At 42.3% G+C, this 12750-nt stretch overlaps 1 protein-coding gene across 2 annotated transcripts in view; it reads right to left on the reverse strand.

Moving 5' to 3' along the window:
- CLPB (ClpB family mitochondrial disaggregase) overlaps positions 1-12750 on the reverse strand; it is a 139427-nt gene that overhangs the window by 16093 nt on the left and 110584 nt on the right. For both annotated transcript variants that reach the window (XM_073333693.1, XM_073333684.1), the window contains exons 8-10: positions 9738-9815; positions 7124-7179; positions 3359-3403 (exon numbers count right to left, since the gene is read on the reverse strand). In XM_073333693.1, coding sequence (XP_073189794.1) covers positions 3359-3403; positions 7124-7179; positions 9738-9815 — 179 coding nt within the window. The remainder of the gene's footprint in view (positions 1-3358; positions 3404-7123; positions 7180-9737; positions 9816-12750) is intronic.

A 12750-nucleotide genomic window follows, 5' to 3' on the forward strand; every position in this document is an offset into this window, starting at 1 on the left:
CCTCTTCAGCTCAATACAAGAAATTTGAGGGAGGAAAAAAGCCAATCTAGGTCCATCCTTTGAATGGACCACAGTACCTCCTCATACAAAGGCTGGTGCCCACTTTTTGCCACTTGTAGAGTATTCTGCACAGATCTGTCTGCCTCAGGAGAACTGGGATCTTTACTTCCTTCTCCTCTTCCTGCAAAATGCACATCTGCTTCTGGCATTTGGCCCCCATCCTCTTTTGAGAGTGCTATATTCTACCCCACAGGTGAGAGACTCCAAGTCAGTGGACAGAATTTGGCTGAAGTTCCAATTGTTTTAGCAATGCCCTCAGCAGTGTCAGATTCTTCATGCTGTTCTTTAGTATTGTCTCCAGCACTGACCTCTTGATCCTTGTTTGCATGAAAAACGTATTCTATCTTCCTTTGCAATTCTCTGCCTTTGCTTTCCTTATGTCTTCTGTTCTCTTCCCTGCACCCTGTCACCTCTGTCACCCTTGCCAGTGTATTTTATACTTTGCATATGGCTGTTTCTGACTCTGGATTCATTTTTGTTCTGTCCCTATCATCAACACTGTCATTTATATATTTACTGCTACTTCATAGAGCACACATATCATACGACCCTTTGGCAATCATCTATCAATCAGTCTCTGAGCATTCTTCTATTTTCCCTCTCTGTATCTCTTTCTCGCCAATGCTTTGTAGTAAATAATAGTATCCTGGCTCTTTTTTAGCTCCTTCCTTCTAAGAATCTCCATGTGCTTGGCAAGCACACTGAGATTCACAATTGCCCTCTACAGTACGTCAGCGTTATTATTAATTATTATCCCTTGTCCCAGTCTCGTAAACAGAGGCACAGAAGGATTTAAGTGATTTGACCAAGGTCACTGAACCAGCTGAATCCTTTCTTCACTCTGAGCATAACATGTGAGTCCGCGCACGTGCAGACACTCCCAACCTGGAGCTTTTCCTTTATATTTTGGAACAATCAACAGAGATCTTAGCTTTAACAGGCTGTTTCTAGGGTTTTCCCCTGAAAGGTCGTCTCTCAAATGCCCTAGTCCCTCTCTTGACTCACAGACCTCTGGAGTGCGAGCTAACGAGACGCTCCTCATTTTCCTTCCTTCCTGCACGCAGTTTAAGGAAGTAGCTGCTTCTGTTATGGGTCTCTTCTTTAACTTACTTCCTAACTCACACTCTTCAGGATCTCCATGTACCTCATTCTATTTACTGTCTATAACAATCTGCAAGCCATCTACAGCTATCAGAGGACGAAAGGGACTCTGTGTAAAACTCTGTACACTCTTTATAGACTACCTCTTTCCAGTCTGAAATCTTTAGTGCTATCAGATTTTCCTGCTCTATTTGCTACAGCTTTAAATACCTTCACAGCACAGCTTCTCACAGAGAGATACATCCTACACATTCAACTCCATGTATTTTAAAGACTTTCATTCCTAAAATCCTGCATGGGGACACACAGAGTATGTCTACACAGCAACAGCTGTGCATGTAGGCTGCCCAAGCTAGCCTAAATCCAGCTAGCAGGGGTAACAATAGCAGCGAAGACAGCTCTGGCTTCAGTGAGGATAGTACAAGCCCAGCATGGACCCTGAGTATTTAACTTGGCTTGCAAGTCTGCTCTGAAGCTCACGATGCTCTGTTTTCATTGTTATTGTTCTCCACCCTAGCTGGGTTCAAACTAGCCTGTGCACAGATTTTGCTGTGTGGATATATCCTGAGTCTCTGGTGTTCCCCGCTTTTGTCATTAGCCCAGCTGTTCTGCTTCTCTTCCAAATGGAGGAGGTAGTATTCCTCCAGGATGCTATACAGGTTTGCTAGGGATGCTGCATCATCTGTAAAGTCTGTTAATACCTCTTCATTCTTTTATTCAATTCCTTCTCTTTCCTATGGATGCATGAACCTTTCAGAGAACACACAGTATCACCAATAGCTCTTCCAGAGTATCTTACCTTAGACCTTAATCCATCCCGTGCTTTGCTGCACATTGGGCTACCCACATTCACCATCCTTGCCTGTCAATTGCCCTTCTCTCCAAATCTTCCCATTTCATGTTGAGGTGCTTGATGTCGTTCAGAACTGTTTGGTTCCATGTTATTAGCGGTCTTGGTCTTTCTCTCTTTCTTCTTGCGTTTTCTGGCTTCCATTCAAGGGCGATATTTGGTAAGCATTCACTCTCCATTCTCAGCACATGTCCCAGCCACTGAAGTCTTATTTGTGAGGAGGGTGCCTTGTCCAGTCATTTTTCTGACTTCTTCATTTGTCTTCCTCTCTCTCTGTTATTCCAATATTCTTCTCAGACATTTGTGATGAAATGCATCCAGCTTTTGCGCATCTTTCTTGGTAAGTTGCCATGTCTCATTGCTATATGTTGTTATGGTGATAACAACTGCTTTGTACACGTTCAGTTTTGTCTCAAGGGAGATGGTTTTGAGTCTTCCAAATGCACCGTTTGCCTTCCCGATTCTTCTTCTTATTTCCTCAGAACTGGCACCATCTTAACTGATGGTACTTCCAAGATAGGTAAAATTGTCCACCTTCTCTCCTTCAGTTTTGATTTCTGTCCCTGTAGTTCCCATTAACATGACTTTACAAGGCTTTAGTGGGGGGTTATTTACAATGTGGCCGATCTCACGTACATTTGGACAGCATTCATTCCTGAACACAACTATTCCCTTCTGATTCTCTTGCTATTGAGACCACTGGCACCATGTGCAGAGGCCACAATATAGGATATATATTGTTATCAAGCATTTCCTTTGACTTGGCCTCTGCTCCTCGTCTGCCTTGGCACTTTACACTCTAGTGCAATGGTGCCTGAACTCTTCCTCTCATGGCCCCCCCCTTACCTGTAATGGAATGTGTGCGCACACGCCCGTCCCCTGCCAGGAGCAGAGTTGTGGCTGGGGGTTGGGGCTGCAGGCCAAGCTGTGGCCCCCTGCTAGGAGTGGAGTTGTGGCTGGGGCTGCAGGTTGAGCCATGGCAGGTGGCCAGAGCCACAGCTGGGAGCGGAGCCGCGGCTGGGACCGCAGCCTTTGTTATTCTCCTTGCATCCCTGTTTGCAACATTTCACTTCTCGGTTCCTGGAGGCCAGGGGCCTCACCCTGAAAGACGCTGAGCACTCACAGCTCCCACTGATTTCGCTCTCAGGATTAGATCCTATGCTCAGGCACAAGACCTGTTAGGTGCTTGTTGCTTTCAGTGGGAGTTGAGGAGGTGCTCAGCACCTCAGAGGGCAGTGATGGCAGGTGGAGAGGAGAGAGAGAGAGATGCAATTGACATGATTTGTTTAAATTACTGATTAAACTAGAATTTCAGTCCCTGGGAATACAGACAGGCCATTTACTAACCTCATGCCTTTCCTGGAACTCTGACATGTCCAGTCTAATGAAACCCTGCAACAGAAATAAGTAAGCAACATTATTTTTGATTAATGCTCTACACATTTTATTACATTTAAATAGCATCTTTGGATCCAGCGCAGCTGCTGAGGGGGACTGACATGCCCAAGTGTGTGTTTGTTTGTTCCCAAGGATGCCTGTCAATGAAATGCTTAGATAAATCCATTGCAAAAGGCTGAGATTGATTCTGAAAGAAAAGGGTGGAAATAAATCCAAGGTTTCTCAAGGGTACGTAAGAATGGTCCCAAATCTGGCTACCCTTGTTCTGAATGAGTTCAATTAAGATGACCTGCTCTCATCACTACAGTGGTAGGATAAAAATGGGACTTGCAATTTGCTACACAAAATGGCCATTATTACCATTCAACTGTTTAGAAATAAATCAACAGGAGAACGTAATGCCTACCCTGTTAAAAAAAATAAAATCATAAAGTCAAGGTAAGTTAAGTACTTGGACGATCACAGCATTGAGATAATACTGTCACAGAATTTATAGGTTGATACACAAAGCTCCTTTATGTCTGAAAGGGCTGGCGGTTCATTGCAGAAAATGAATTTCCCATGCTCGCAGCTATAACTTAGTTCATATTGCTATGAAAAGGCAAGCTTGAACTTTCCTAGCAGTGATGGCAGGGATGGGAGTACCTGACAACCAGCCAGGTCTCCAAAGGCATTTCTTCTAGTCACAGCTCATGCCTCTGTGACCCACATGCTGTGTGACCCACATGACTCATCCCGTAATTGAATCAGCTGGAGAGCCATGGCGAGTGTTCTGTGGGTGGTAGAGACCCTTGGATGCTAGCTTAGACCAAGGCTTTGTGCTTAATGCATAGCAAATGTTACCAGTTGGCAATTCAGTAGCATTTGCTCCCCCTCCTGAAACATGTTTCTCTCGGCCTATAAGAGGCTAGCTGACTGTATCTTCTACTCATCTATATCACCCATCTTATTAGCGACGCACTCGTTTGTGTGGAGGAACAGTAGCTGAAGGTGGAACAGAAGAGTGGATAGAGATGGACGTGAAGTTGGGTATTGTTTTGGGGAAAGACAACATTTACGAAAACCCACCTCAGACTAGTGATATGGTAACAAAAATAAATAGATCAAATGAAGTAGGAGCACATCTACCTACAACCTTCTAAACAGCCCCTAGTCACTGAGACACAATCATGTATAGAGAAACACAGAAGAATAAGGAAGAAACAGACTGGAATTGTAAATAGTTGGTAGAGGGTAAAGGTATAAAAACATAGCTACAGAATGCTGGTTGTCAATGGGAATTCCTGTTGGTTTTCGAATCCCAGACGTAGTTTACCCCCTCCAGGGGCCTAACACTAAAAGTTGCTAGATTTAGCTCCCAAGGTATTGAGAGCGGAGGTGGCTCAGCATCTCCCCAGAGGATCTGCTTGTAATGCAAGTCTAGAACACAATTGGAGTTGTATATGAACAAAGATGCTAGCGTTACAGATGGTTGAGAACCAGAATTTCAATTCTGTGGAAAATGCTGATACGTCAAAGAATTTGTTCCAATTTGGAACAAAAAGCTGAAATTTCAAAATTTCCCACGGGGGAAAAAATTGACAAGTTTTTGATTTGGGACCATCAAAACATTTTCTGTCAGTAGTGTCATTTTAATTCATTTTGTTTTGATTATACTATAAAGTCAAAACAAAATGAATCAAAATGACACTATCAAAACAAGTATGCAGTGTTGAAGCTGTGTAAGACCCAAACATTTTGACACTATTGAAACATAATGTTTAGACTTTGTCCTTTTGAAAAAAGTTGTCAAAACTGACACTGTTCCAAAAAATTTTTTTATTTCAATAAAATTGCGATTTTTGATGGAAAACTGTCCTGGCAGAAAATTTTCAACCAGCTCTAAGTTAACATTGCCAGGCTAGTCAGACTGTGTCACTGCTACCCAAACTAATGCTCTAAGGCCAACAGCCACTGACTTTGGAGCGCCCAACTTGAGACACATAGGACCTGATTTTCATAAGGCCTGAGTACCCACAACTCTATAGATGGTCAATGGAAGCTGTGGATCCTTGCCAGTCTCAGACTGGGCAGCAAAAGTAGAGACAAGCAAAATCAGTGCCATTGATGTAAAGGTGGCTTTCCAGGCCTGATCCTGAGCTCATTTACAATGGTGTAAATCAGGAGTGTCCCCTCCAGAGCCCAGGGAATTACCCTGGTGAGAGCAAGATCTGTACCAGGCCCTAAGACATTTCTAAACTCCCTTTTCTGAATCAGCCCATTTGTGATCTAACCCCTCTTGTGTCAGCAAATCATCACAGAGTTCATTGTACGTACAGCACAAATTAAGGCAGGCCATATAAAGATATTAGCATTTGTAATTAAATATTAACCTTTCTGTCAGTATGAAAAGGAGACCATTATGAATTCTTCTTTCTTAATCAGTCCGTTCCTGCTATTAGCTGCATCCCCTATAACTATCCATATAGTTTATGACCCCTCTTCAGAGGGCTAATTACTGCAATGACTGCCAAACAGTAAAACTCTGATTTGTGCATGCTATTGAATTAACACAACATTCAATGTTTGGCTGATTTTTCCATTTGATGTTTAGCTGAAGCACTGACCAATTCCAGGTGCAGCAGCTCTGAATTAAGGTGCTTGAGCTCCAGGAAGTGGAATTTATTACATTTAAAAGGCAATTATAGATGGATGAGGAAAAGAAACCAGAACAGGCTGTTTTATGGCCTTGTTTTACTTTTGATCTTCTTTCAATGTGTGTCATTTCATCTTGTCTTTTCTACACTGGAGAACTTCTAGGAGAGGCAGATTTGATCTAACACCAGTTTGCAGGACACCTTGGTGTTGCAGCTCTGCATTTTCCTCTGCGACACGCAAAAGGCTGGTTTCTGACTCTCACACGAGTTTTATACTAATGTATCTCCATAGACCTCAATGGGAGCAGCTGGGACTTCTGAAATTTAGGCAGAGGCTTAAACATGGATCTAGGAGCCTAACTTTAGGCTCCTAATTTTTAAAATCTTGACCCAATTTTGTTAAAGAAAAAACAAAGATGTTCTAAAACCTAATACTACCTAAAAATGTTTCTATAATATGGCTTTTTAAAAAAATCCAATGAAAATGGCTGTTTTTAAACAGATAAACAATCCGTGGCAGTGCTTGAAACCCAAACACTCCGGCACTAAGAACCCGAATGTGATGTCACTTATCTTCATTGTCCGCGCTGAATGAAATGCAAAAACCAAACCAACAGCACACATAGTGACAAGCAAATTGGACTTTTAAAATTCCTTCACTTCTAATGATCTAAGTTTTTATTAGTGACATAGACAAAGAAATGTATTTGTCCACAACATAGGATATTCAAATTTACAGTATCCTCATAAACAAGGGAAGCAAGCTAAACAGGCTTTTGCTAACTTCTTTGAATTATACTAAAGTGTTATGAAAAACATAGGCAGTGACACAGGGGTTTTTAAAAGTTTGCTCTAAAGCAACAGCATCCCTCACTGATGCACAAAGACAAATGTGATGCGTTCTTTCAGCTGTTGACTGAAGTGCCACCATGATCCAAAATGGTCAACAATGTGAGTTTGCCTCCCCGCACAGAAGGACCATGCAGTGACACATGCGGTAGTACATCAGTGATGGAAAAAACCATGCTGCTATCTAAAGCCCAGCTGATTGATAAAATACAAATATAACAGGGATTACCTTCTTGGCATCTTTGTGCATGTACTTGGCTGTCTGTTTGGCCAACTCTGTTTTACCTATTCAGAAAACAGTAAGAAAAGATTTGTGTTAAAACAATTAGAAAGTGTGTTCCATTTACCACGAATGATTGCAAGAGTCACATGTCTAACTCTCTACAACCCATGTGCTCAATACAGGACTTTAATCCAGTTCAAGAAGCAATCCACATATGGAGATTTTCTCTGCAACAGTATTTCATGTTAAGCAGGGGTATTAATAAGGAATACTATAAATGAAACATTCCCCAAAATTCACCCAAGGGTGGAGAGGAACCAGGATATTTTCTTTTCATAAGGTTAGAGTGTGTGTATCAAAAAATGGCTCTCTCTTACAGAGTGCTGGTTGGAACAATATGAGGCTGTTATCAGTGACTCCATACAAGAAGAAAGGCCAGGACTTTCAAAAGTAAGTAGTGATTTCAGGAAGCTCCGATTTTGGGTAGATAGTGGGAGACACCCTTAAAGAGGCCGTATTTGCAGAAAGTAGGAGCTCAGCACTTTCTGAACACCAGGCGCCTTTAAGGTGTCTCAAGGCAGAAATTCCAAAATTGAGACACCCAAAATGAACAGTTAGTTTTTAAAATCTTGGTCTCCATTTAGTACAAATAATTTTAATGCACCTATTAATAGCAACTATTATTTATTATTTGTATTGCCGCAGGACCTAGGCGCCCAGTCATGGACCAGGCCCCCATGATGCTCGGTGCTGTAGAGAACAGAAAGACAGTCCCTGCCCTAAAAAGCTGACAATCTAAATACATGGCAGAAAACACAAAGGTGCATGTTGAAAATTTAACAAGTGGACGATGAAGGCTGCATCATGGGCTGAGCAGAGGATCTTGTGCTTGACCTTTAATAGGTTGATTCTTGAATGAAGATACAGAGAGATTCTAATTCTTTTGACCAAAAGATGCACAATTGGATCAGATTTTTGTGACATTTATGCCAGACATCCCAGGTTTCATGTGCAATGTCTTTACTTTCCAGATGAGAAGTGAATTTGCTGGGAAATGTGATATTCTTTATTTGTTTGATTTATCCAAGGAGTCTATCATAAAACTCTAGGCGTATGAACAATCAATAATTCAAAACATATATTACAGGATAAATCTATGTTGACATTGTATCAACAAACACACTGGCTCAAGAAAACGGAGACCCTGTCCTCCTCTCACTCTATTCTATTAAAAAAGAACCTGGGTAAACAGACAGGCTTTGCAAAGTGCCCTGGGCGTAAGAATACTCCAGACTGTGCCAGGATCAAAGGCCCTCAGCAAGAATGCCCCGCTGCCAATCACAAGTAGGGGCTTTCACTCTGAGCTCCCCAGCTGACCTCAACTGCCTGAGTACCACAAGAGGAGACAGGCAGTCTTTGCGATACATAGGACCCAAATCAGAAGAGTCTTTATGGGTTAAAACTAATAGCTCATGTCATGTCTGGAAATGAATCCAAAGCCAGGTATGGCATCTGTACTTATGTCTTCAATACTCTATTTATATCCATTATATATTAAATATACACCTACCTACACTCATATATATGCATTAATGCACATGGCATACACACAAAAATACGTCATAATTTACCCTCTCCCCACAAAAAAATCAAATAATTTTAAAGGCCAAGTTCTGCCCTGATTTGCAGCAGGTCTAATCCCACAGAACTCAATGGAGGTGTCAGTCAGGGAAGAATTTAGTTCTAAATGTCCAACAGAAACATTCAGAAGCAAGAAAATTCAGAGTTAACATTGCTTATTGCTTTCATATAGTTACACAGCAACTCACTGAGAGTAAATGCTTTGCCTAGTACAGCCCTGAGGCAGGACTCTGTAGAGACAATAATGGTTGCATAACCCCAGTAGCCTTAACCCCTACAACAAGAGCATCTTCCAGCCAGCCAAGTCAATGCAGGGGAGGCCATGTAAAGTACAATCTCTGTCATCTTTCAAATGCCACATTTAGACGGTTTAACCTTTTTCAGTGATCAGGAAAAATATTAGAGCCAATAGCATGCCAGGTGCTTTGAAGACAAGCAAGGTCCTTGCCCTGGAGTGCTGACGATTGAAAAGCCATCTCTGAACTGGTTATTTTGCATACCTGTGCTCAGAGTTTCCTTTTTAAAGGTCCAATCTGTTAAAAGCAACATTTTTATTATTAAAAGTGCTTTTCTGAGGTTGAGACTTGAAAGCCCAGATTCTCAGCTGCTGGAAATCAGTTTAGCTCCACTTGCACGAGCTGGGGATCTGGCCCTACATATGAATTTAAGCCCAAAGATATTTCGTTTACCCGGACAAAACACAGGAGGATGGGCTAGAGGACCCGCTGGAAATCCCTTCCCAGCCACATGAGTTGACGACATGTTTGACAAGTGAGTTATAAGTCCTTGAAAACAGGGCTTACTGTGTGTGGTCACACACCCTGGAGTACAATGGGGTAACAGGGCAAGTTACTGTAACCGCCTCCTCTTTCCCCCTTCTCCACACATACGTATGTCCAGAACATGCCACGAGATGATGCCTACATCAGGCCTCATCAGCTGTGTTCTCCCCCGTGACAAATGACAACCCATCTGTTACCTATTCCTGATGATCCCAAGAACAGAAAAACCAGGGGATGTTCTTCGTCGTACCAGCCATTTTCCTTTCTCCGAATTGCTGAGTTTAAACACAACGAAAACAAAAGGAGGAAGAGAGAAAAAAAAGAGGCATATAAATCAATGACACAAAAGCAAGTATAATTATCACTAAGTATACACTATGTTTTACTGCTCTCTGCCCACTCAAAGTCTTCACTACCATTAGTGCTACCTAATTTGATTAGCCAGCAAGGCCCCCAGAGACACCTAATCAGGTTAGCATGGATTTGGAAAGCTGCCCAGAGCAGATTTCGGATAAAGTTTTCCAGGATGTGCACTCAACGTTGCCAGGGAAACAGAAAGGAGGGTGGACATTGAATGAACGAAGAAAGGGTGGTAGAGAGAGAATTCAAGAGGCGTGTTAGCTTTCCAGCTTGTAAGTGCAACCTTTATGTAAGGGGCTGGTTTGGAGAAGTTTGTCACTTCTTTCCCTTATGCAAATTGAAAGTGGAGGATGTTTGGATTCAAGGTCATGGCAGCCTTGAACTGATGTACATACCGCTGTAAGTTTTGTTTAAAAACACTGGAAATGGGGATGGTCTGGAGATATCAATGAATGTCTGCAAAGGGTTATGGACGTGAGTTATGGATCAGTGATATAAACGGAAACCTCTACCTCAAAGGCAGGGGTGGTTTAGAAAGCAAAGTCCAACTGTCATCTACAAAGTATTGAAGGTCAAACCACGCTCCCGCTGCAGGGCATTGACTGATTTGCCTGCAGGATTGAGTCATCTTACCCAAGGTGGGCTTGTGCAATTGCTAAGGGCTCGATTCTGTTACCCTCAGTCAAACTGAGGAGTACCTGCCTCCTCCAGCAGCCTCCCTGAAACAACGAAATCATTGGAACTACGTGGGGGGAGGAAAAGTAAAGCGTGACACTATGTGAACTAGGGTGGTGCACTGGGACCCTAGCAGTTTTGGCCTTTGAAGCATTTGGCAGCAGCCACTGCTAGACGCAAAATACAGGACTACTTGGGATACTGGACTGTTCCAACACGGTCATTCCTATGGTCATAAAGGCCTTCTTTAGGGTTCACGTGGGAGTTTGGGGGCCTCACACAGCCATTTCTGGGTTTTGTTCTGCATGAGCTTTGAAACCCCTGAGTTTCACAAAGTTGCAGATTCTAACCACTCCAAAAATTAAAAGCAAAGCTCAGTCAAATTTGTCCAAATTTTGCACTGGAATCCTAAACTGGCCTGGTTTCCCCTGACTGGTTTGCAACGGGCCTGGGCTAAGCGTCTTTGGAGTATGCACAAAGCCTGAACCAAGGGATGTCGTCCAGCTCTAGTTTAAGTACAGAATTGGCGTTAACTAGAAATGGGTACCAATCAAACTCAACCCCCAGCTCAGATCTGGAATCTGAGAATAAGGAGAGTAATGTTTACCCAGCTTTGTAAACTACTTTGAGTTCTCTGAGCAAAAAATAACTATTACTGTATATGTAGGTGCATCCCATAGAAAGTACATTTCCCAGTAGGCCACAGACAACTTGGTCCAATCGGAAGGTCCCTCAGACCAAGATGAGGCATTGCAGCTGGGACCTGTGGTCTCAGCAGACCACCCTTCTGCATTAAATATGACCGGCTAATGATCTAGGATGGGGCCCTGGTTGGGAAAAACTTGGGCACCCTGCTCTATAGAGACAAAGCATACAACACCCAACAGCAAAGAGCAAATCTTATCAGGTCAGAGGGTTCTCACAATCATGGTTGAAGCATAAAGGTAGTGAAAGGATATTGAATATTCAGCTTACGGGGGGAGGGGGGGTCTAGTAGTCCAGAAGAAAAGAGACAGAATCATGTCTCAGACCACTGAGGTCTTCCTGATTTATCTGCATTATTTAAAACAAAGCCTCCTCTATTACGGCTCTTATAAGGAGTTATTCTTGCCGTATTGATCGGCGGGTGCTGTAAAGCATTTTGTGACATTTTGTAAGAAGGAAGCTACATAAAAGTAAACGGTATTGTGTTGTAAATTGTGCTCCTAAGAACTTACCTGTAGCGTGCTTTTTAAAATTCTACACAGACCTGTGTCTCAGCAGTTGCCAGAGGTCAATGAGACCAAAGATGCAGCACATCATATTTGATATAAGTACTGCATAAACAGGCTAAACGCCAAGCTTTCAGGAATTACAGCCTGAAATACTTTTAAGATCGCAGGGGAGAATAACGGTAGCCGAGGTAAAGGCAGGCAGGATGAAAAATGGAGAGAAAATGAATGATCTAGAGCTTTGGGGCTCTACTGTGCTTCTAAAGTGAAATTCTTGCTTTCAGAGTAGAATTGCACTGTACAAGTGGCACTGTGTTTATTGTCCTTCAATGATTTCCAGACCATATACACTCAGTTTTATTATTTCTGACTGCCACCCCTGCAAATACAATCTGGGATCTGAGAGTCAAGCTGGGCTCTTTCCTCCTCATCTGCCCATCTCTCTTAGGGTCTTAATAAAAGTTCTGCAGGTCAAATTCTGCTCCCAGCAATCCCAATGCAGCACCTTTGCCTCCAGGTATAACTGACAGGAACTCAGTAAACAATGCTATTGCTGATGCACAAGGAAGAAGTGACTCCAGCTCCTTCTCCACAGTGGTAGCAGGAGGAAATGGATAGCAATCACTGTAAATAAGCAGTTAGAAATACAGATAACTGATAGAGGAAGCTAAAGGTATCAATGAAAAATCTATGGCCAGTATAGTTAAGGACAATAAGAAAGAATTTTTAAAATATATCAGGAAAAAAAGCCATCCTAGCAGTAGTACAGATAAGGACAACTTTCTAGAGGCTAGGGGTAGAAAATTGTTAATCTTGATACAGAAAAGGCAGAATGTTCAATAAATATTTCTATTCTATATTTGAAAAGAAACTGGATGATTTATTCATAGCTTATAGCACTAATTAAAGCATTTCCATTCCAACAGTAACTAGGAAGAGTGTAAAAAGCAACTGCTAAAGTTAA

The sequence above is a fragment of the Lepidochelys kempii genome, chromosome 1, assembly GCF_965140265.1.
Source record: "Lepidochelys kempii isolate rLepKem1 chromosome 1, rLepKem1.hap2, whole genome shotgun sequence".
Taxonomy (NCBI): domain Eukaryota; kingdom Metazoa; phylum Chordata; order Testudines; family Cheloniidae; genus Lepidochelys; species Lepidochelys kempii.